Source organism: Anabrus simplex, chromosome 7, assembly GCF_040414725.1.
Source record: "Anabrus simplex isolate iqAnaSimp1 chromosome 7, ASM4041472v1, whole genome shotgun sequence".
NCBI classification, from domain to species: Eukaryota; Metazoa; Arthropoda; class Insecta; order Orthoptera; family Tettigoniidae; genus Anabrus; species Anabrus simplex.
This window is the reverse complement of record NC_090271.1, coordinates 232770982-232795200: the sequence shown is the minus strand read 5'-3', so window position 1 is coordinate 232795200 and position 24219 is coordinate 232770982. Positions and strand designations below refer to the sequence as shown.

The 24219-nt window shown below is 38.3% G+C and overlaps 1 protein-coding gene across 1 annotated transcript in view; it reads left to right on the top strand.

Annotated features, from left to right (window-relative positions):
- The window catches only part of GCS2alpha (glucosidase 2 subunit alpha), a 152664-nt gene that overhangs the window by 100297 nt on the left and 28148 nt on the right, over positions 1 to 24219 (top strand). The window contains exons 11-15 of the mRNA XM_067151611.2: positions 379 to 636; positions 740 to 989; positions 6067 to 6218; positions 8334 to 8447; positions 8532 to 8641. Of these exons, the coding sequence (XP_067007712.2) occupies positions 379 to 636; positions 740 to 989; positions 6067 to 6218; positions 8334 to 8447; positions 8532 to 8641 (884 nt within the window). The remainder of the gene's footprint in view (positions 1 to 378; positions 637 to 739; positions 990 to 6066; positions 6219 to 8333; positions 8448 to 8531; positions 8642 to 24219) is intronic.

Here is a 24219-nt window from a genome sequence, read left to right as displayed (position 1 = left end):
AAGTTCAACTTGACTGGCGGCCATTTTTCCTCATTAAACTCAGATCAGATGTTTTATTCAAGCGGGTCTAAGGGAATTACTGATTGTACATCTTTGATTTAAATCATTAATAGTAAGGTAATATACACCAAGTTCCGGAATTTTCCTACTTCGTAAATTACAGCTATTCTTTGGTGCTTCTTCATACATTATTGCTATACAGCATACCAAAACATAAACGTGGACAGATCATTATTATTCTTTTCAGAATTTTTCAAAATAATAAAATTGTAATAGAAAGTGCACTTCAGATAGCTTAATGCTGAGTTGTATGTGCTTGAAGACCAGCCACATCCTTAGTTGTTCTGAAGGTAACTTAATTTAGAACTTTATTTTCAGACTCTTACAACTTTTGATGGACTGATGCGAAGATCTCAGGGGAAATTGCGTCCCTTCATCTTAACTCGCTCGTTTTTTGCTGGCTCTCAGCGATTTGCTGCTGTGTGGACCGGTGACAATACTGCAGAGTGGGGTCATTTAAAAATCACTATTCCTATGTGCCTGTCTATGGCTGTGACAGGGATTTCATTCTGTGGAGCTGATGTTGGTGGTTTCTTCAGTACACCAGATTCTGAATTATTTACAAGATGGTATCAGGTGAGTGAAAATTTAAATTACTTTTGTTTCATTTAACTTTTGTATTATGAAAAGCATTTTTATATACTTTGTGCTCACCAATTCTAGTTTCTTCATATTCCAGGCTGGTGCTTTCCAACCATTTTTCCGAGCTCATTCCCACATCGATACAAAGAGACGTGAGCCATGGTTGTATAATGAGGAGACTACTTTGATAGTGAGAGAGGCCATCCGTAAGCGGTATGCTTTACTGCCTCTGTGGTACACGTTATTTTATGAACATGAACGTACTGGACAGCCAGTAATGCGACCCTTATGGGTCCATTATCCATCAGAAGTAGCAACATTTGCCATTGAAGATGAATATCTTTTAGGTATGTACTAGTTGATCTTACTGTGATCTTATGCATTTGGCACTGTATAGAGCAGAACTTCGATTATCCATTCCCGGAAACTAAGTTTTCCAGGATTATTCATTCAAATCATGTGGTCCCATGAGCATTCTAATTAAATCATGTTGTAAAATTCCTGCCTTATCCGTTTCTCGAAGAAACTATTTCCCGGATCAACCGTCCAGAAATTTCTGACTCATCAACACTAAGTCCTCAATCAAGCGTTTTTCAAGGAACAGTATCTCTTGAAAGGACGGCTATGGCGTACCTATGGATCTTCGTGTTAACGTCCTGTCACTTTGATAATTAGAGCAAGTACTGGAAAAGCGATTGGCAGCAAACTTGCATAAGGTCTTAGCATCGCATTTAACTGGTATTGTTTAGGGAATTCTTGGAAATCATAAAGCAGAAAGTAGCCACAACAATTCGAAGGAAACAGCGCATTTCGACTGCTCTACCTGAAGACTGAACGAGTTTCGTCAAATGTTCGTAGTCCAGGCTTAGATGCTTATTTTTTACTTTTTTGTAGTATATCGCTGAATGTGTTTTCAGTGCTTACCTCAGGGCACTGTATAGTCACTGGGCTTTCAGACATGAATCGAAATTGCCCCTTAACACTTGAATCTAGCATTTTAAAATTATTGGATATGACTATATTCTTGAGACCAGAACAGATGTTGCACCTTACATACATAAAGCCTTGGGAGGTCGTGGGATTGCCTGTTACTGATTTGGTCCTAATATAAGGCGGGGAATTTTACGTTTACGTTTTTTATGTTAAAATGTCATAAAAACCGCATTAGTTTTATTTGCGCAGCATAACATTTAAAAAGTTTGTATCATTTCCCACTTCTAATGGCTTGTGCAGCAAAAATGCTTTCCAGCTGAGCTAAAGTTCACAAATAATGGAAATATTAGGAGTCTTTAAAAATATTTTTTTCTCTTTAATTTGCCTGTGATTAGTGACTGACAGAATTGAATATAATGCATTCGAGAACTTTCGAGAATCTAGTGTATACGTACATACAAAACGGATAATAATACTAAGATAATTTTCAATTCAGATAAAATAGAGAATAAATGTATGTTTAATAAATCAGGAATTTACAAATTAACATGCCAAACATGTAAACAACGATACATAGGACAGTCCGGAAGAAGTTTGGTTATAAGGTACAAAGAACACGTTAATGCGGTCAAACATAAAATATATTCGGCAATGGGTGAACATATGGTTGAAATGAATCATAAATTTACAGACATTTCCAATGACATGAAATTATTACATTCGACCAAAAAGGGAAAACTGATGAATGTTTTGGAAAATTTAGAAATTTACCTTACACAAAAATGTAATTCTGAATCAAGTTTAAATGAGAAAAGTACAGAAGATAACCCACTGTTTAGGCTAGCATATAATCATTTAAGGAACAAAAAGAAGAAGAAAAGAAGAAAAACTTGAAGATCCTAAATTTGTATAGTGTTCTCATTCAGTTCAACCAAAATTGTATGTATTGATCATTTTTATAATATTTTGTAAGTTCTCTTTACTCTTTGATATGATGTATTGGGACACAATACTCCTTCAAATTGTAAAACAAAAGATTGTGTCATATTGTGTTATTCTTTGATCTAACCACTGATGAAGGGAATGGTTGAGATTTCCCGAAACATGTATGGTTTAATTAATAATGTTTCTTTCTTTTAATGAGTGTATTGATCAAGGCGGATTTAAATAAACTATTATAAATAGTTATATTATACATAAACATAACCTTTAAATGTCGATGAAGGCCTAATTTACGCAGTACATTATTTCCATAAACTTACTACGAACTGTATACCCATGACCAAATTACAATGGAAAATAAAAATAAAATGAGGGATTTTGCCGTAATGTTGGGTGCTTTTTTGTCTGATGTGCTGTATTTTATTAGATTAGAGAATTTAAAAACTACTTGTGGTTGATTGTTGTTTGGCTTGTCGTCATTAAGATTTTTCAGTGAGTTTGGCTGACCAAATTTGCTGACATGAAAAATGTTTCCCCGGTAAAACTGAATATAAGGTATCAAGATTTTTAATTTGCGTAATTTTTTTGCTTGCTTGTTGTTTAAGGGGCCTAACATTGAAGGTCATCAGCCCACATAATTTTTTAAGCCAGCCCCGCGGTGTAGCTTGCCTGCCTCTCATCTGGAGGCTGTGGGTTTGATTCTCGGGCAGATCAGGCATTTTTTACCTGGATTTAGGTTCCAGTTCCACTCAGCCTACGTGATTACCTTTAACTGAGGAGCTATCTAATGGTGAGATGGCCACCCCCGTCTAGAGAACCGAGAATAACAGCTGAGAGAATTAGTCGCACTGATCATGCATTACCTCGTAATCTGCAAACCTTCTAGCTTAGCAACGGTCGCTTGGTAGGCGAAGGTCCATTAGAGATGTTTAGGTTTAGGAGTGTTTGTAAGATTATAATTATACTTTTTTTTTATGGTTTTAATTCATTCCTGGATTTTCCATTGTCTCATGTTGTACATTTTTTTTTCTTTTTTTCTTGGTCCCTCCAAAAATGGAGAATCGAGATTCTACTGTATATGCTTCCATTTAGCTACTCCAGTTAATGCTTTATACTTCATTAACTCTCTCTTCCACATCATTTCTCTACTTTGACCCATTCTGATTTTTACTTCTTTCAAAATGTTTATCATATTCATGAGGAAAGGTAAAATCTGTAAAAATATGGTCATACAGTCAAAACTGGTTATGACATTTTTGTGTGAACCATAAAAAAGGAACTGCCTAAAGAGGGAACATGCTAAAAAATGAAAAACAATTATGCTGTTAACTTTAAGGTTAGGTTTGAACGTAAAAATGATTACAATGAAAACTAAGAAACAAGTGTTTACAATTATAATTAATGAAGTAAATAATGAAATAAATTTTAAGAACACCAACATAGCAAAACATCAAGGAAAAAGTTTTTAGAGATGTGAATTATACACTTCTCTTACAATTATGTTTAAAGTTATTGTAGAAATGTCCAACATCTGGGCTACTTGCACACGTTTCATGTGTGGATTAGCATCCGCTTTCTAAATAACTTTAATTTTTCATCATTTGTAAACTGTCTTTTAAGTATATGACCTATTAGATGAACCTGCTGTCTTTTTATTTGTGTCATATAAAACACCTCTTCGTTTGTGACTGACGCTCCTTGCAGCTGTAGGCCAACATGCTAGGGCCATGAAATTAAGTTCTCTACCAAATCCTCACCTAGGCCAGTCACTGCTGGCTCATCATGTGCGTAACGTGGCCGGGAATGCTAATTTAAATTTCTTATGGTGGGAATATTACAAACGTACTAAAGAGTGACGTAAATGTGCTATCCAGGTTTTTAAAATGTGTATTCAATAGGACATGGACTGGGACTTTGGAATGATGCAATAGCCAGGGAAACATGCTAGAGGTGGACACCTTAACCAGTTTCGACTGTATTTGTCTGAATTTTGGAACAAGCTGGCAGATTGATGGCAGACTGACAGCCATTACTTTTGCTGCACTTGGACAATAGTTCCATCAGACTTATTACTTTCCTCTTCCCAGTATGGGTATATGACAAGATGTTAGTTGTTATGGAATCTTTCCATTTTTTCATTTCTAGACAGTTTATACAGTGGTTGATATTTGACCACAAAACGATTCCCTATGTCAGAACAAGCCAAAAAAAAATTATGGTAAAAATTCTATGGTTTAGGAAAAAGGAGAAACATTACGTGGCAGCCGGCAGCATCGCTCGCAGTAGTTCGCTGCTGTATGTACAGTAAGCCAGCAGCAGATAAACAGAGCAGATGATGTGTCAGCAGTTAGAACCAGATATGCTTCAAAAGCAAGGGAGAAATGTGACAAGCAATTTGTGTGTAAACACGGGATATAAACCTTAACACATCAGAGAAACACAAGACTGCATGTACATGGCCAAACTTACCATACAGCATCTCCGAACAACTGTTCGAAATGCCCACCTTGGACAAGAATGGAGAGGCTCCAGATTTCCGAATCCAGTTGTGACATGCTTGAGCCAAGACACCAGGGTTATTCTGAATATCCTTTGTTGCTTGAAAACATAGATTACTGGAGGTCATCCTAAGTATCGACTTCTATTCAGTATACTTTGTTTTACATTCCCCCACCAGTGTGGTCCAGTAGATTATGGTCTGAAGATCTTGTAGGTCACCACGTCAGTTGAATTTGTTATGCTCTAAAAGGCACGTTAAGCACGTCAGATAATTCGACCGCCCTTTTCTTGGAATCAGTCAAGTGTCTATGGATAACCGGAAACGTGTTTGCTTATTTCGACCCCTCTTTCGCTGAGCGAAGTTTCTAGGAAATTGAATTGTTACACTTGGTGGGTTCCCCTCGTGAGTCCTGGCATTGTTTCCACTTGTGCAAGGCTCCCCACTTTCATCTATCCTATCAGCCTCCCTTTGTCAACTCTTGTTCTTTTCTTTTCCGACCCTGACGGTATTAAAGTATTTGAGGCTTAGGGAGTCTTTCATTTTCATGCCCTTTGCAGGCCTTGTCTTTCTTTGGTTGATACCTTCATTATTTGAAGTGTCAGACCCCTTCCATTTTTTCCCCTCTGATTATTGTTAATAGAGGATGGTTGCCTAGTTGTACTTCTTCTTAAAACAATCACCACCACCACCACCATCACCCATAAAAACAATCACTGCAGAGTTTTTTTCCAAGGTTGTATGTGTATATTCACAAGTTATTGACTGTTCACTGTGTTTGAGATAGTCAAACTGCTCGTACATTACTATATTCAGCTGGCTCGAATGACATTGATGATTATATAGCTTTCAAATTACAGCATAAAACTATGGTCTCTTTTCATATAGTGACACATTTAGGTAACAGTATGTTAAAGAACTACACTGCATATTTTGTGCTGGATTCTTGTCTTAATCTTTTCTACTCAGTCTTTCAATTTTTAATGTTAGCATAATGCTTAATGTAGAACAGGTTTCACACTTTGCAAACCAAAATATGTTTCTTATTTCAGGTGAAAATTTGTTGATCCATCCCGTTATGGAATCTGGAGCAAGAGATGTAATTGTATATTTTCCAGGACAAAATGAAGTTTGGTATGATGTTGATACGTATCAAAAGTTTGAAGGTGGTGCTTCACAAATGATCCCTGTCACACTCCACAAGGTGAGATATCATTTATATATATAAATACATATATTCTTTTTGAAACACCGTGTATTTTGATTATTTTACCCCAAAAGGTTGTTTACTTTTTTCTGAAACTTCATCAAGATTAAAGTTACTATTGTTCCTTTGGTCAAGATGTATATGGATATTTTCATATATATTCAGTAAAGCACCTTTATTTGCTGTGTGTATTATGTTAAAATCCTGGTCTATGGAAGAAAATAAGTGACCATACTCAGTCATCGCTACAGTTTGATAGCTGTAGTCGCTTAAGTGCGGCCATTATTCAGGTGATAGGGAGTTCGAACCCCACTGTCATCAGCCCTGAAGATGGTTTTCTTTGGTTTTCAATTTTCACACCAGGCAAATGTTGGGACTGTTTAATGTTAGCATAATGCGTAATGTAATAAAACCTATCGGTGTCTGTGCGACTTAAAGCAAGTAGTGAAAAAAAGTCATCACTTATAGCAGAGAATCTCATCTTTTATGGCTTTAAAAAACTCCTGCTGGTCAGTCCAATCTATTATTATTATTATTATTATTATTATTATTATTATTATTATTATTATTATTATTATTATTATTATTATTATTCAGGCATAGACGGGAAAGTGTTAAGCCACTGATGAATTATAAAGACTTTTGGTGATTTAATTTTTGGCATTACACCGTTCAAGTTATGCACACAACTTATTCTGAATACTTGCAAGCCAAAGGACGAACTGGTTGCTGGTAGAGGAGATGTGCCATTGCTATTTTGATTAAAGCTGGAGTATTAGGATTGAATGAGAATGGGTTTGCTTCAGATACTTCCCTACTGTGTCGTTCATCCCTGGACTTTCGATGACAGGAACAGGAAAGGGTTGTTATCTTGAAATGTAGAAGAACAGGCTATTGAGAAAAATAGTAAAGACGTGAATGTATAAAGGGAAAAATTAAGAAGTATGCACTATAAAACAACACCTTTATTTAGACTTTCTTTTTGTTTATGTATGTATGTATGTATGTATGTATGTATGTATGTATTTATTGTCAGGAGTGTCCGAGAACATGTTTGAGAGGTCTTTCTATTTGACTCCTATGGGTGGGTGTAGGATGGTGAGGGTGAAACTCAATTTTGGCACATAGCCTACTCCTATCAAATAACACCCACTCAAGGCTTAGTGACCTGATCTGATGAATAATGAACAGTATTGTATGCCCTCACTCCGTATGAACACTGGAGAGGTTTGGAATTAAATACAGGCATGCAATCCAGTGATCAGAATTTGTATACCACCAACTCTTCTACCCTGCCGGCCAACATTTTGATGGTGTATATTTTTTCCACCATTGGGACTCGAGAACTGGCTAGCCATGGAGACCTTAATGACCCTGGTCACCAGGTGGGCTTGTTTGAACCTAATTGGCCACAAAAAAACCCCTAAATCTCAAGCATGTGTGTGTGTTAAGGAAAAAGGTAGGTTTTTGCCAAAATTTCACTGTTTACTAATAATCCACTTCACTGGTTGGCACCTTATAAGTTGTAAGTTCTTTGACTTCTGACCTTTATTTCACGCTCTGTGGTATTGTATGTATGAAAAAAAAAACTACATTTTCTTGTGCATTGATAGATATACTAAGCTTCTCTTATGTACTACGGCCTGCTAAATTTAGTCCAGAGAAAATAAATTCAGGTCCTTTTGTGTTTTCTTTCTTTTTCTTCCTTTTCCCACATTGACCTGTCATTATGTTTACCCTGTTTTGTGTTCCTTTCAATGATCCTATCTCTTTATATATATGTACTGATTTGCACTTGTTTCTTTCATTTCTTGAATTGTTTATAACATTGTTCTAATGAATCCAGCACACTAAAGAAGCCTTTAAAATAGGGCAGAACATGTATTAGTAATAATCAATAGTATTGATTGGCTGATTAAATGTTACCCTTTATTTAAAATTCATTGAAGATACTAGTGTTCAGAAAACGGAACCTACTCCAGACTATACCGCTTTTGACAATTTAACCTGTATATTTTTCCATGTTGTTTGAAATTTCTAGATAAATTTTTTTATTGTAGCAACAGTAGAAAACAAATATTTTTCTTTGTTACGATTTATAAATTTTTACAGATCCCTGTATACCAAAGAGGAGGAAGTATTATTCCAAGGAAGGAGAGGATGCGTCGTGCTTCATCTTTATCAGACAATGATCCTTACACTCTAACTGTGGCCCTGAATAGAAATGTATGTATTATGGCATTTTGATTCTAAATAAGTAGATATATCTAGATATCTCTTCGACAGATATTTATGTGTGGTTCTTTTCAGGGTTCAGCATCTGGTACACTCTACATAGATGATGGACAGAGTTTTGAATATAAACAAGGAAAATATTTGTACCTCTCCCTGAAATATGAGTCAAATAAGTTGACATCCAGGTGAGGATATGAACTGTTCAAATTTTCTTTATAATAGTGTTTGTAAAATTAACTGGTTGTTTAGGATGAATTTGGGATATTTTGGAATGAAATTTGAATTGTTTTCAAAAATTGTTCTAGAAAAATAAAAACGTAACATTCATCCGTATTGACTATTGGTATTAAAAGAAACTAATTCCGACCAATTAGTACTTTAATTGGTACTTTACTCATCAAGTAAGTGGAGATGATTGAATGAATGAATGAATGAATGAATGAATGAATGAATAAAAGTTGATGTATCCCATAATGGTAATCCTGTCACCCTCATTAAAGGAGTCTTCATTGGAAGACTTGGTCATTTACTCTCTCTGTATTGTATACACTTTTATCACCTTTTAAAAAGTATTTATAATACAGTAAAACCTGTCTTAATTGGACCCTCTGTTAAGTGGAAGCTTGCGTTTTACAGAAAATTATCCCATTCCCTTGACTTGGACATAAAATATAATGCAAACCACCCTGAAATAAGCAGAAATGGAAGCCTCAAAATATACCCTTAAACAGAAAATTTCGTCCTCGTGAATCGTTCAGCAATATTTTAGCCATCCTGTACATTCTAATGGCCTGTGTAGCAGGGCCAGATACTGTATATTGGAGCACGTGAAGACCTTGGTAATCCCAAAACTCTTGAAATGTACACAATATTTAATGACGAGAACAAGATTTCTGTAAGTTGAGACCATATTTACAAAGTTGTAAGTGTCGATTCACTTTCAGTTTCCATTTGAATCACGCGCCACGCCGGCCGATCACAACCCTGTTTTTAACTACAAGTTTCAGCTTATTGCATAGCCAGGGCTTGAAGGGTTAATTCTGTGGGTATGGCGAATATGATCACAGTTTTCTTTGTGTTGTTGGCACTGCCTACTCGATATGCATCCAATGGCTGCTTCGTATCAAGCAGGTAGTGGATTACGGAGCGCTGACCTGCTTCCAATGCCTTCTAAAAATTCTTCTCAAATCCCAAAGATGGCAGCACGTACTGCATAGTCTGTGCCAACGGTTAATGCACAGAGCTGTAACCCCGGAGTGGTTGACTAACCGCATGGCACTGTTGAGTCGCACATGTAACATAATATTGCTTAATGAACCAAAGAGGCGACACAGTATAGGCTAACTAAGCTCCTGTTAAAGTATTGACCGACTGAGGAACAACTTAGGCTTATGCATTGGAATTTTTTTAAATCTACTGTCAGCTCTGTGTGAACAACCCAAAAATTGTAAGCTTGCGATGCCACTGCTGTATATAGTACAGTACACTGCTCCTTTCTCAGTTTCTTTGTTTTGAGAATTAACTGCTGGGTATTTCCTTCGAATGACTGGGCCACCTGGACAGTCCTTTCCATATAGTACTCTATAAATAACTATGATCTTTGGAGGAGGAGGAGATGATTCATGCAATCAAGGGTAAGACCACTGCAATTCAGAAAATTCTCACTGCTGGAAAATGTAAAATACAGTACTGTACCAGTAAGGCAAGTAATGTTTAGTGTATTCAGATAATTGTTGATGTGAATAAACAGAGAATGTAACCATTTTCTACTACACCTTCTTAAGTGGAAACTGTCTTTGGTGGGAATTTTTCCTGGTCCCTTGCATTTCCATTGAAGATGAGTTTTACTGTAGTATTCTGTTTCACTTTAACTATACATTATTTATCAAATCCATTTTAAGGCATATTTCATATTGTTAGACTGTTCTTTATATATATTTATTTATTTATTTATTTATTTATTTATTTATTTATTTATTTATTTATTTATTTATTTATTTATTTATTTATTTATTTATTTATTTATTTATTTATTTATCTTAAATAAATTCTGGAACTTGATATTTTATGTAATTTTTATAACTAGGATAGTGAAGTGATATGAAGTCCTCCATTTTACCCCTATTTTAATTATGTTTGTGTTTTTCATTTATATATTTTTTTAAATAAAATAATAGATCATCTTGGAGCTTGAAAGGAGGTGCGCTGAATATGATTATCAGCGATTGGAGGAGGATAGGCTGCCTAGGAGAATAATGAACTCTGTTATGGAGGGTAAGAGAAGTAGAGGGAGACCAAGATGACGATGGTTAGATTCAGTTTCTAACGACTTAAGAGGCGGCCGGAGCTGGAACGGCCGGCCACCAGCTCAGTAGTTGTTGTAACATGGGTCAAAAGTTTGTAAGAGTTTCTATAAGGAAACGGAACAAGGTAAAATTATTTTGTTTTTATAGCGTACGGTAGTCTGTGATACACTTCTCATTAGTGTAAAAGCATTTTAAAAAGAAATGCAAGTATAGTTATAAAATGGTATTTAAAATAAGAAATCTCCATATGAAATTGAGCTCTGAACCGCGGTTTTCCTAAACTTGTTTTAAGTCAAGATGGTGTTCAAATTAGAAGCAAACTATACCGTAGGGAAGTTTATTTTTTTCTCTAAGCGGCTACTTTAACATGCTTCAAAATTAGGGATTCTTTATATATTTAATCGTGATTTTAATAAAGCTCTGTTTATTGACTTCCGAGTGTCGGCCGAATTCTAGTGCTGGTAGTTCAGCCAGTTTCCGTCAGATGCCGCAGCGTCACAAAGCCTTGTCCTTGAAGAGGGATGATGACAGATTAGCTCTTACCCATGCAGGGATGTGGTGAGTGAGATCTTCAGCTGCTATCAGTTGCTTCCTCACCCTTGCTTCATAACAAGCAGCAGTGGACACGCTGACAATACTTCGTTACTCGCTGGTTGTGGTATGACCTTTCAATAGCACGTTATATTTTTTTACCGAGTGCAATGGAATGGCAAAATGCTTGATTTGTAATAAGACTTTAAACTTTATTAACAATTTTAACACTGGGCGAGTTGGCCGTGCGGCTGTGAGCTTGCATCCGGGAGATAGTGGGTTCGAACCCCACTGTCGGCAGCACTGAAGATGGTTTTACGTGGTTTCCCATTTTCACACCAGGCAAATGCTGTGGCTGTACCTTAATTAAGGCCGCGGCCGCTTCCTTCCAACTCGTAGGCCTTTCCTATCCCATCGTCGCCATAATACCTATCTGTGTCGGTGCGACGTAAAACCACTAGCAAAATATATTAACATTCATCGACATTATTCTTTAAAACACGCCGAAGAATATGACAAATATGTTAGTGAAAAACACCATGAAATTGCGAATGAACTTAAAACAGCTGCATTATCTGAGGTAGATGTTACCTGACTTTAATGAATTGTCTTTGTTATATTAGTGACGCAATGATGCGTACTATTCAAAATAAGACAATTAACTTATTTTTATTGGTAATTGTAGGTCGGAGGTGAATCGTCAGTTCGAATAAGCTACAACATATCTTACTAAAAGAATGGCTAAATGGTGTAACGTTACAGAGATGCAGTAATGGTTGAGAATCCGCATACTGAATAGTCATGGGCGCCCGCAAGGGGGGGCAAGGGGGGGCACTTGCCCCCCCCCCTGGAATTCTAAAGATGTTGATGTTCAATTGTTTAATATCATACCAGATTATTTCATAAACTGAAATTACTGACAGTCATCTAGCATATGTTATAACTGGAAGTTTCTGTAAAGAATTTAATGTTGCTGATGTTATATTGGTTTTTATATTCAAGAAAATTGTTAATGTGCCCCCCCCCTGGAAAAGATCCTGCGGGCGCCCATGTGAATAGTAGTTGCTAGTAGAATAAGAATAAATTGCTATAAATATACGTTGTTCCTCTTTCAGTTGTAGCCTATTACAATATGGGCAGTGGCGGTTCTAGATACTTAAAAACCGAGCTGGATAGCTGCAGTCGCTTAAGTGCGGCCAGTATTCAGTATTCGGGAAATAGTAGGTTCGAACCCCACTGTCAGCAGGCCTGAAGATGGTTTTCCGTGGTTTCCTATTTTCACACCAGGCAAATGCCGGGGCTGTACCTTAATTAAGGCCACGGCCGCTTCCTTCCCACTCCTAGCCCTTCCCTCTCCCATCGTCGCCAAAGACCTATCTGTGTCGGTGCGACGTAAAGCAACTAGCAAAAAAAAAAAAAAAAGAAGAAGTTAAATGGGGGAGGGGCTGTTTGGAATTGAAAATCTTGGTAACGGAATTCAAAAGAAAAGTAACCATGTTTATGAAAATACAATGGGCAACATTAGCACAACCATTAACATGTTTATTTCAAATACGTTATATCTGTAAATTATCAATTTCTTTATTAATCAAGGAATTTTAAAATAATTAATTCACTAAAACTGAGCCCCCAGCCCCGCCAGGGCTAGAATCGCCACTGGATATGGGTTTAAATCTACGTTTGTTACTAGTGTGCACGGAAACTCACCGCTGCACTGCTTCCCTTGCTCTCGATACGAGGCTTGCAGGATGCAGGCGGACCTCCCCTGTTTCTGCATTACAACCCTCCTTGAGGCTCCGTGCATGTGTCACTGTTTATAATACCCATTACAGCTGGGACAGATAGAACGCAACTTTCGGGAACACAACCGTTGTTGAATGAAACAATTACAAGAATATAACCGTTTTTCAGTTGCAGTGCGGTGGTGGTGATTATTGTTTGGTTTTCTTGCTAGGGTCTTTACGTCGCGATTGTTTTAAGAGGAAGTACAACTAGGCAACCATCCGCTATATAACTCTAATCAGAGAGAAAAAATGGAAGGGATCCGACACTTCGAAAAATGAAGGTATCGGCCTAGGAAAGACAAGGGCCACGAAGGGCGTGAAAATGAAAGACTCCATAGGCCTCCTTACGTAATACCGTCGGGGTCGGAAAAGAACAAGAGTTGACTAAATGTGGTCGGATAGGATAGATGAGAGAAGAAAATATCGTCTACTGCAGCTGGTTATTCAAGGGAAGATACAAGGCAAAAGATGACCAGGAAGAAGGCGCATTCCTTGGATTGATAATTTGAAAACTTGGTTCAACTGTTCCACTACTGAGCAACATCCAAAGCAAGAATCTCTATTATGGTAGCCGATCTTCTGAAATGAAATGAACCGAGCTCGATAGTTGCAGTCGCTTAAGTGCGGCCAGTATCCAGTATTCGGGAGATAGTAGGTTCGAACCCCACTGTCGCCCCCTGTGGGTGGGGGTGGTAGAACAACACCCACGGTATCCCCTGCCTGTCGTAAGAGGCGACTAATAGGGGGCCCAGTGGCTCTGTACTTTGGAGCGTGGGCTGGCGACCACGGGGCCCTTAGCTGAGTCCTGGCATTGCTTCCACTTACTTGTGCCAGGCTCCTCACGTTCATCCATCCTATCCGACCTCCCTTGGTCTACTCTTGTTCTCTTCCGATCCCGACGCTAGTAGGTATGCGAGGGCTAGGGAGTCTTTCATTTTCGCGCCCTTCGTTGCCCTTGTCTTCCTTTGACCAATATCTTCATTTTTCGAAGTGTCGGATCCCTTCAATTTTTTCTCTCTGATTAGTGTTAATAGAGGATGGTTGCCTAGTTGTACTTCCTCTTAAAACAATAATCACCACTACCACCACCTGAGTCATATGATGAGCACACAAGTACAATGTAGTGAAAACTGTGCAAGTATATGCGTCCAGATGAATACAATAATCACCACCCCACTGTCGGCAGCCCTGAAAATGGTTTTCCGTGGTTTCCCATTTCACACTAGGCAAATGCTGGGGCTGTACCTTATTTGAATCGATTATTTCAGAAACCAGTCAGGCTCCAAGTCTGTTATTTTTTGGAAAACGAAAAAAACTGTCTAGCATCAGACAAAATGTTATGGTAGGGGTTTTAATATTTTAGCACGAAAGTATTATATCTCTTAATAATTTCTATCTAAGGAAAAATATTTTGTGCTTATTAACTTTGCTATAAAAAACGGAAAATATTTCCACTTAACTGGTTTCTGAAATAAACGAGTGTTGCAAACATATTTTTATGGGATAATTCTTGAGTTTTGGAGGGATTTTGTCATAAACCCAATATTTGTTAAAAAAAAAAAAAAAACATATTTTAATAGGTTTAGACTGTATTGCTGATACAAAAGGATGAAATCAGCAATGCCTGCTCATCATGACAAGAGGTAATCAGTCTTCATAAACAAACTCCACAGCACATTCTGTTTCTGTATTAAGCCATTGTAAAATGCTGTCATAGAAGTGTTCATATTCCATCAGGTAAGGTTTTAAGGCATTTATTTCACGTACCTTATTGATATTGATGGGCACCTAAAACAAACAGTAACAAAGAATAGGCCTAATGTAGGGCTCAGACCAGGTACTTCCTTGTCTGAGTAGGAAATGTAACCTTCTCCTTTTACCCTTGCATTCCGAATAATATTACGCGTGTGAGTTTGTTTGTCTACCATTCCTCGTTTCCTTTTTAGATACAGGTTCGTCTTCTGAATTCTTTTTTTTTTTTTTTTGTTAGTGGCTTTACGTCGCACCGACACAGATAGGTCTTATGGCGACGACGGGGTAGGAAAGGCCTAGGAGTTGGAAGGAAGCGTCCGTGGCCTTAATTAAGTTACAGCCCCAGCATTTTCCTGGTGTGAAAATGGGAAACCACGGAAAACCATCTTCAGGGCTGCCGACAGTGGGATTCGAACCCGCTTCTGAATTTTCAGACATATCACTAAGAATATTAAAAACACTGTACTAAACAAAATAAATATTTTTTGAATCATTTGTTCACAAAACTAGGAACATGCGATTCCAGAAACACAACAATGACAACAAAAACAGATGAATAGCTGGTTATTCTGGATTCAGAACAGCAGCGCCAACCGGAAAGGTACAAGCAGTTTACCGCAGAAACCAACCAAGCGGTGTCACTTAACTGGTTTCTGAACTAAATACGAAATTCAACGTAATGCCTGACCATTATAGGACAACGTTTCTTGACTGGTTTCAGCACCAAAATGTGCGTATACTCTCTTAGTAACATATTCTGCCATTAACTCATTTTTCCATTTTTTGGCACTTGACTGCTTTCTGAAATAATCGATTCAATTAAGGCCACGGCCGCTTCCTTCCCACTCCTAGCCCTTTCCTGTCCCATCGTCGCCATAAGACCTATCTGTGTCGGTGCGACGTAAAGCAACTAGCAAAAAAAAAAAAAAAAAAAAAGATGACACTCCCAAGTTCATAGCCCATGGGGCCCGCTTTAGTCGCCTCTTACGACAGGCAGGTGATACTGTGGGTGTTATTTTACTACCCCTACCTACAGAGGGAAGTTGCAGTGCCCTTCAGCTGTGGCGTTCTTTACCAGCACCGTTTCAGAGTTTCATGACGGGTAGGTATACAAAACCGTCGTTTGCAATCCTTGTATTTCTTGGAAATGGGGTTTTCCAACGTAACTAGAATAACTCACAGGTCAGATAGGTCATTCCGGTGAGCAGCGTTGCTATTGGCTAAAGCGCCTGACGTCACCGAAAGCGAGAATGAAGTGGTATTCTTTTGAGCTTAATAGTTACTCTAATTACACTCCACTCAAGTCATGAAATACAGAACTAATGGATATTTAGATGCTGTAACATCTATTATTTAAAACTTATACGAAAACATACGACTTCAAATCCGTCTTTGTAAAGACAAAGAGACTCTCACAACGGCTCGAAGGTTGGAACGCAGGCCTTCTGTCCCTTGGCAGGTTCGATCCTGGCTCAGTGCGGTGGTATTGGAAGGTCGACACGTTAAAGAACTCTTGCGGGACAACATTCCGCCACATCTGCGTCTCCGAAAACAAGTTATTTTATGGAATTCAAATTTTAACACAATATGCAATGGGATGTTTTATACATTGTTTATATATTTCAGAACTGTTTGTTTCCAAGGGAAAAAAAAATGGTTATAAATTTGTAAGGCTTTCTTTTTTCTCAGGGTTGTTGGAAAATTCCGTTCTTGGTCGCGTTACAATCTTTATCGTATGTCCAAAGTATCACTGCGTGACTAAAAATGCGCAAATGAATTCTTCTGTTATATCAGTTTGTATTTTCATTGGATAGAATTATATTATGTATCACTTACTGGCCGGTACAGGGAAAGACGTGAGGCGGGGACGGGGTTGATGCACTACTTCATTTCAACATCGGAAACAGTGTCCGGCGTGCTGGCCGTTGGTCACAAGGGTCCCGGGTTCGATTCCCGGCAGGGTCAGGAATTTTAACCATAATTGGTCAATTTCTCTGGCATGGGGGCTGGGTGTATGTGTCGTCTCCATCATCATTTCATCCTCATCACGACACGCAGGTCGTCGCCTACAGGAGTTAAATCAAAAGACCTGCATCTGGCGAGCCGAACTTGTCTTCGGACACTCCCGGCACTAAAAGCCATACGCCATTTCATTTATTTTTATCGGAAACAGTACCTTATTTTGACTGCTTTGCTCAGTACTAACCGATGCTCAATAATTTCCTGGAATGTTTCGCATTCCGTACAAATGTCAACACCATCAGCTCCGTGCAAGTACTGTATCACAACTTACTGGTGACAGACTATGTGACGCTGGAGGGTGAGAGGGGAATCGCTCGTTCGGCCTTGGCCTTTCTTACTGCCATCTATGCACCCGCGATGTAACTATCAGTGGAGTTGGTTGTCGACATCAACGAGACTAGTGGCGATATTTTGAAATAAAAGATGGATCTTGAGCCGACTACGGCCGCCTCTTAAGAGGTATAGAACTAAATGAGGCCACAGTACTAGTTGCAAATAGAGGATTGTGGCGACATTTAATAAATTCACAGAGCCTTGCCGACTGAGCGCTGAAAGGCATAACAGTCTATAATGATGTATGTATGTATCAGCTCTTTGAAGACTGAAGTGATGTTAATTTGAGAGGGTGGAACTGAATGAGGTGGGGGGGAGATTACTGTTTTAAAAGGAAAGTACGACTGGGCAAGCATCCTCTATCAACACTAATCAGAAGAAAATGAAAGAGATCCGAGACTTAGAAAAATGTTGTCGATAAAAGAAAGGGGAGGGCAGCGTGAAAATGACTCTCTAGGCCTAGAAAACCTAATACTGTCGGGGTCATAAAAGAACAAGAGTTGAGCAAGGGAGTTTGAATAGGATAGATGAAAGTGAGGAGCCTGGCACAAGTAAGTGGAATCAATATCAAGACTACCAGCCGAGTTGGCCATGCGGTTAGTGGCGCGTGGCTGTGAGCTTGCATCCGGGAGATAGTGGGTTTGAATCCCACTGTCGACAGCCCTGAAGGTAGTATCTTGCCTGTTATATTCATGTGTATTTTTGTGCAAATGGCAGGTTTCATTTCTATTACAGCATAGTGGGATAAAGTAGTACTAACATTAATCTGTCTACGTGTTTAACTTTGTTGGTAATCTTTGAGTACCGGTATTTCTTGCGAATATCTAATTTAGGCCTAATTGGAATTTTCATTTCTATTTGTGCTTAGTAATAACCTATTGTAATTAGGATCCGCCTGGACATAGTTTAAACATTATTGTAATGTGTTATAATATCTTATTAGAAAATAGTGTGTTTATACTATTACTGTGAAATATTTGTGTAGTATAGTATCGTATCTGTAGTAGCTCTCTTACTAAAATTCTGTTGTAGTAATTAGGGTAGACATAACTGCAGTTAAGAATTGTGTAATTCTTGTGTATTATTCTCTGTTTCCAGTAATTAACAGCAATTTTCATTCTGTTAGGGTGTTGTGTGATTTTTGTGAAATATCCTAGACAATATTTCTTTCCTTTCATTTTTATTTTGAACAGCATAAAGTATCTCATTTTTCCTTTTCTTTTCATTATTCAGTAAAGAATGGCTAATGAGTGCAAGTGTAGGAACTGTGGGTGTGGCCAAGCATTAAGGAGTATGAGGGAGGAGTTGGAGAGCTTGAGGGAGATAATTCCGATTCTCTCAGAGGACCGGAAGGAAAGTAGGCCTTCCTCAAACAATGTACAGGATATAGTAGGTGTAAAAGAGGGATGGGAAGGAAAGGGGCAAAATGTAGAAGACAAGTGGTCTAATGTTTTAAGGGGAAGGAGATGCAGGCTAAGGGCTCCATTCAGGATCAGAATTCAGGACGGGTGTCTGTGAGAAATCGGTATGAGTTACTGCAAGTAGAACAACCAAGGGAAGATGAGGAACAGGGAACTGTTGCTGAGAAGTGTGGAAGTAGGAGAAAGGGAAATGTGGAGTGGTGGATAGGAAAAGACAGGTGGAACAAGATCATGGGATGGAGAAAAGGGAGGAGGAAGTAGCTTCTGCAGCTGTCAGAAAAGATAGGGCTGACCAGGAGGGCAGGGGATCAAATGAGGTGGGTAGAGTTGAGGCTCTGGTCATGGGGGTTCCCATCGTTACACATGTCGGGAAAGTGTATGGAGGAAAGGGTACCAGGGCAGAGTGTTACACAGGAATTCGGTTGAGGCAAATATGGAGGAAAGAATAGAAGAGAAGGAGGAGGGAAAGGAGAAGGTGGTAGTGTTTCACATTTGTACTAACAACGTAAGACAAGCAGGTATAAGTACCAACATAGTTGGGTATGTGTGGAACCTGGTAAATGCAGCACGGGTGAAGTTTAAGGGAGCGGAGATTATCAGTGGAATACTGTGTAGGAGGGATACTGACTGGAAGGTGATTGGGGATTTAAATGAGGTTATGGAGTGGGTATGTGGGGAAACTGGAGTGAGATTTCTAGATCCTAATGGGTGTGTACGAGATAGGGATCTGCGCTCAGATGGCCTTCACTTAAACTGCAGTGGCACACATAACTTAGGAAATTTGTTCAGAAGGATTATAGTGAGGTTCATTCAGGAAAACGGGATGGCCTAGGGAGCGGTGTTAAGGGAACAGGGAACTGGAAATCAAGTAGGGATGACATAAAAATGTTAGTGCTCAACTGTAGAAGTATTGTAAAAAAAGGAATCGAATTAAGTAATTTAATAGATATATACTTACCAGATATTGTAATAGGAGTTGAATCATGGCTGAGAAATGATATAATGGATGCAGAGATATTCTCACGGAACTGGAGGGTGTATTGTAGAGATAGGATCGGAATGGTAGGAGGGGGAGTATTCATTCTGGTGAAAGTAGAATTTGTAGGCTATGAAAAAGTTAGATGACAAACAGGAAATTCTAGGGGTAAGACTCAGCTCTAAAGATAATACGCAACTTGATGTCTTTTGTGTGTACAGACCAGGAAAGGGTAGCGCAGACGCTGATTCATAATTATTTGATAAGATAATCAGCTACGTGGGAAACAATAAGGAAAGGAACGAGATTGTAATGGGTGATCTCAATGTACCAAATGTCAATTGGAAGGGTACTGCGAACGACAGGAAGCATGACCAACAAATGGCAAATAAGTTAATATGGGAAAGGCATCTGATTCAGAAAATGATGGAACCAACTAGAGGGAAGAATATTCTGGATGCGGTGCTGGTAAAACCAGATGAACCTGAAAGAGAAGGCGAAGTAATAGATGGTATTAGTGATCACGAAGCTGTTTTTGTGGTAGTTATAAATAAATATGATAGAAAGGAAGATATTAAAATCAGGCAATACCATATGGCTGATAAAACAGGCATGAGGGAGTTTTTAATAAGCAACTATGATCATTGGAAAACGGTAAATAAAAATGTAAACAGACCCTGGGATGGGTTTAAAGCAATTGTTGAGGAATGTGAAAACAGATTTGTACCTTTAAAGGTGGTAAGGAATGGTAAAGATCTACTATATTATAGCAGAGAAGTAAAGAGACTAAGAAGGAGGTGCAGGTTGGAAAGAAATAGTTAGAAATGGCTGTGGAAGTAAGGAGAAATTGAAGGGACCTACTAGGAAATTGAATCTAGCAAAGAAGTCAGCTAAGGATAACATGATGGCAAGCATAATTGGCGCCCATACAAATTTTAGTGAAAAATGGAGGAGTATGTACACAGTCTAATATATACAGTCGCAAAGCTCTAATAAGAGGAAGGTTCATCCACTTGACAGCTGGAGCGACACTAGCACCTCTAGCGGCGAGGTGGAGGCAACTTGCTAGCAGACAACAGGGAACGAATTACTACTACAGTCTAAAATGGTCATAACTTCTGAACCATTCATGCAAATAATGTCCTGACAAGGTTATTGTAATCCTTATGAAATAGTGGAGGAGGTCAAATCATTTATTTCGATGAGGAGTTTGAGGATAATATCGAAATACGTATTTAATCTTAAGGAGTTCTTTTTTTTTTACTACTGACTATAACATAAAATCGCTTCTAGTGGGCAGCCGGTTCGAAATAGGTATATACCATTGCAAACTTTTTTGTAGAAGTTTTTATGCTCTTCTATTCGTACGCTTACACTTGGGGTCTATCGTTGACAGTTCAGGCAGCGTAGGCCAAGAAAGCAAGTGACTGACCATGGTAGAGCGCTGGCCTTCTTGGCCCAACTTGGCAGGTTCGAAGTCGGTCGATCGGTTACTTGCTTTCTTGGCTTACGCTGTGTGAACCGTCAACGATAGACCCCAAGTGTAAGAATACGAATTGTAGAGCATAGAAACCTCTACAAAAAAGTCCAGGATGGTATATACCTATTTTGAACCGGCTGCCCTCTAGAAGCGATTTTTTATGTTATAGTCTGCGGTAAAGAAAAATAACTACTTTAGATTCAATAAATATTTCGATATTTTCTTCGAACTCCTCATCGAAATAAATTGTTTGACCTCCTGCGCTATTTCATAAGGATTACAATAACCTTGTCAGGATATTATTTGTATGAATGGTCCAGAAGTTACGACCATTTTAGACTGTAGTGGTAATTCGTTCCCTGTTGTCGGCTAGCAAGTTTCCTCTACCTTGCCACTTGGAGCGCTGTTGTCGCCTCGGATGAAAAATATCATCAGATCTTCGCAACTGTATATATTAGACTGTGGTACGTATAGGTACTTTAAGGCAGAAACAGGTTCCAAGTAGGATATTCCAAGAATCGTTAATGAACAAGGGGGGGTGTGTATGTGGAGTTCTTCAAAAGGCAGAAGTATTCAGTCAGCGGTATGTAAAGATTGTTAGTTACAAGGATAATGTCTAGATAGAGGAGGTGACTAATACTGAAGAAGTATTAAAATTTACCTATGACAACAATGACATTTACAGTAAGATACAAAAGTTGAAAACTAGAAAAGTAGCTGGAATTCATAAGGTTTCGGGAAAGCATTCTTTCTGATTATATAAGATATGTTTGTGAAATTAATAACTGGTTTGATAGAAGGCAGTTTGCATTTAGGAAAGGTTATTCCACTGAAGCTCAACTTGTAGGATTCCAGAAAGATATAGCAGATATCCCGAATTCAGGTCAATTGGACTGTATCGCGATTGACCTGTCTAAGGCATTTGATAGGGTAGATCATGTGAGACCTTCTGGCAAAAATGAGTGCAATTGGACGTGACAAAAGAGTGATTGAATGGGTTGCTCTGTTTCTAGAAAATAGATCTCAGAGAATTAGAGTAGGCGAAGCTTCAGCTGTCCCTGTATGATAATTAAGAGGGGAATTCCTCAAGGCAGTATTATTGGACCTTTGTTTTCTGATATATATCAGTGACATGGGTAAAGAAGTGGAATCAGAGATAAGGCTTTTTGCAGATGATGTTATTCTGTACAGAGTAATAAATAAGTTATAAGAATGTGAGCAACTGCAAAATGACCTCGATAATGTTGTGAGATGGACAGTAGGCAATGGCATGATTATAAATGGGATTAAAATTCAGATTGTGAGTTTCACAAATAGGAAAAGTCCTCTAAGTTTTAATTATTGCGTTGATGGGGTGAAAGTTCCCTTTGGGGATCATTGTAAATACCTAGGTATTAATATAAGGAAAGATCTTCATTGGGGTAATCACATAAACATGATTGTAAATGAAGGGTACAGATTATGAGGGTTTTGAGGGATGTAAAGGAGAGGGCATATAAGTCTCTGTTAAGACCCCAACTAGAGTATGGTTCCAGTGTGAGTCCCACCAGGATTACTTGATTCAAGAACTGGAAAAAATCCAAAGAAAAGCAGTTTTATTTGTTCTGGGCGATTCCCGACAAAGAGTAGCGTTACAAAAATGTTGCAAAGTTTGGGCTGGGAAGACTTGGGAGAAAGGAGACGAGCTGCTCGACTAAGTGGTATGTTCAGAGCTGTCAGTGGAGAGATGGTGTGGGAGGACATGAGTAGACGAATAAGTTTGAGTGGTGCCTTTAAAAGTAGGAAAGATCACAATATGAAGATGAAGTTGGAATTCAGGAGGACAAATTGGGGCAAATATTTGTTTATAGGAAGGGGGGTTAGGGATTGGAATAACTTACCTAGGGAGATGTTCAATAAATTTCCAATTTCTTTCCAATCATTTAAGGAAAGGTTAGGAAAACAACAGATAGGGAATCTGCCACCTGGGCAACTGCCCTATATGCAGATCAGTAGCGATTGATTGTGATTGAGCATGGCAAGTGTTTCCATCAGGGCTTCGCTGAAATTGAAAGACACTACCAGGGGAAATGGACTCCAAATTTGTTGGCAGACTACTGTTGGGCACTCGATGTTCCTCAAGCAAAGTACAGTCCAAAACCTGGTTCACATTCATTTTTGGTATGTAAAAGGTATTCTAGCTAAGGTGTTACACATATTATTGGGGTTATTGTGACAGTCACATTTCATACTCAAAACTAGACCAGTCAGCTGTACTGTACATCACCAAATATAAAAAATTAGGACTCTTGCTTTTAATAGATAAATGAAAAGCTTTTGCTTCATTGGAATTGTAGACACTTATGAATGTCATCAGAAATGCCAAGATATGCTTATCATATAGTGGGAGAAACAAAATTTAGTACTCATGCGATTATATAAGAAACCAAAAGCAAATATATTTGATTAAATATCTATAGATTGGAAATAGATTATTGGGGTACTTTTTGGTGTGATTGGGAATGAAACTTACATTTCAATTTAATCGTAATCATTTAACACTGTTCAAAAGTGTCGCCTACTGCTGCAACGCTGTGCCATTGTCTGTCATACATTTTCAAAAACACCAGACGTGTGTCGTAGAGAGTAAGCAGCTGAAAGCTACTGAACGACAAGCTCTTCCTCTGATTCAGTTGGAGTCTCGTACATCGGGTTATTCAATTGCCTCCTTACAGAAATGTAAAGTTTGGCGAGGTTCAGAGAATGACCAGGCCATACAACAGGAGGCCACACTTTAGAATAGTTTTTATAAAGGATATCAAGCTGTGGTAATTTCATAAAACATATTTGTGTTTAGTTTCTTCTATCATTTCTAAAAATTGGAGTATTGAAATTTGCTACACCCAGTATAGGGTTCTTGAAACATACCTGTGAGCACACTGCAAATACAAATTGAATGAAGATCTCGTAATCAGCAAAATACCAGTGGGCAAAGGAGTTGCACATCCTTATACCCATGTTTGGAAATGTTTAAGCCATTGTTTCAGTTTTTCCCACAGTGAGTTCAAACACTAAAGAGCCTAGCCAAAAGGTTTTATAACTGTTAGGTTCCTCAGTTTTTCAGCATTAATTTTTAAAATACCTGGAAAAGAAAATATATAATAGATTACACCTGAAAA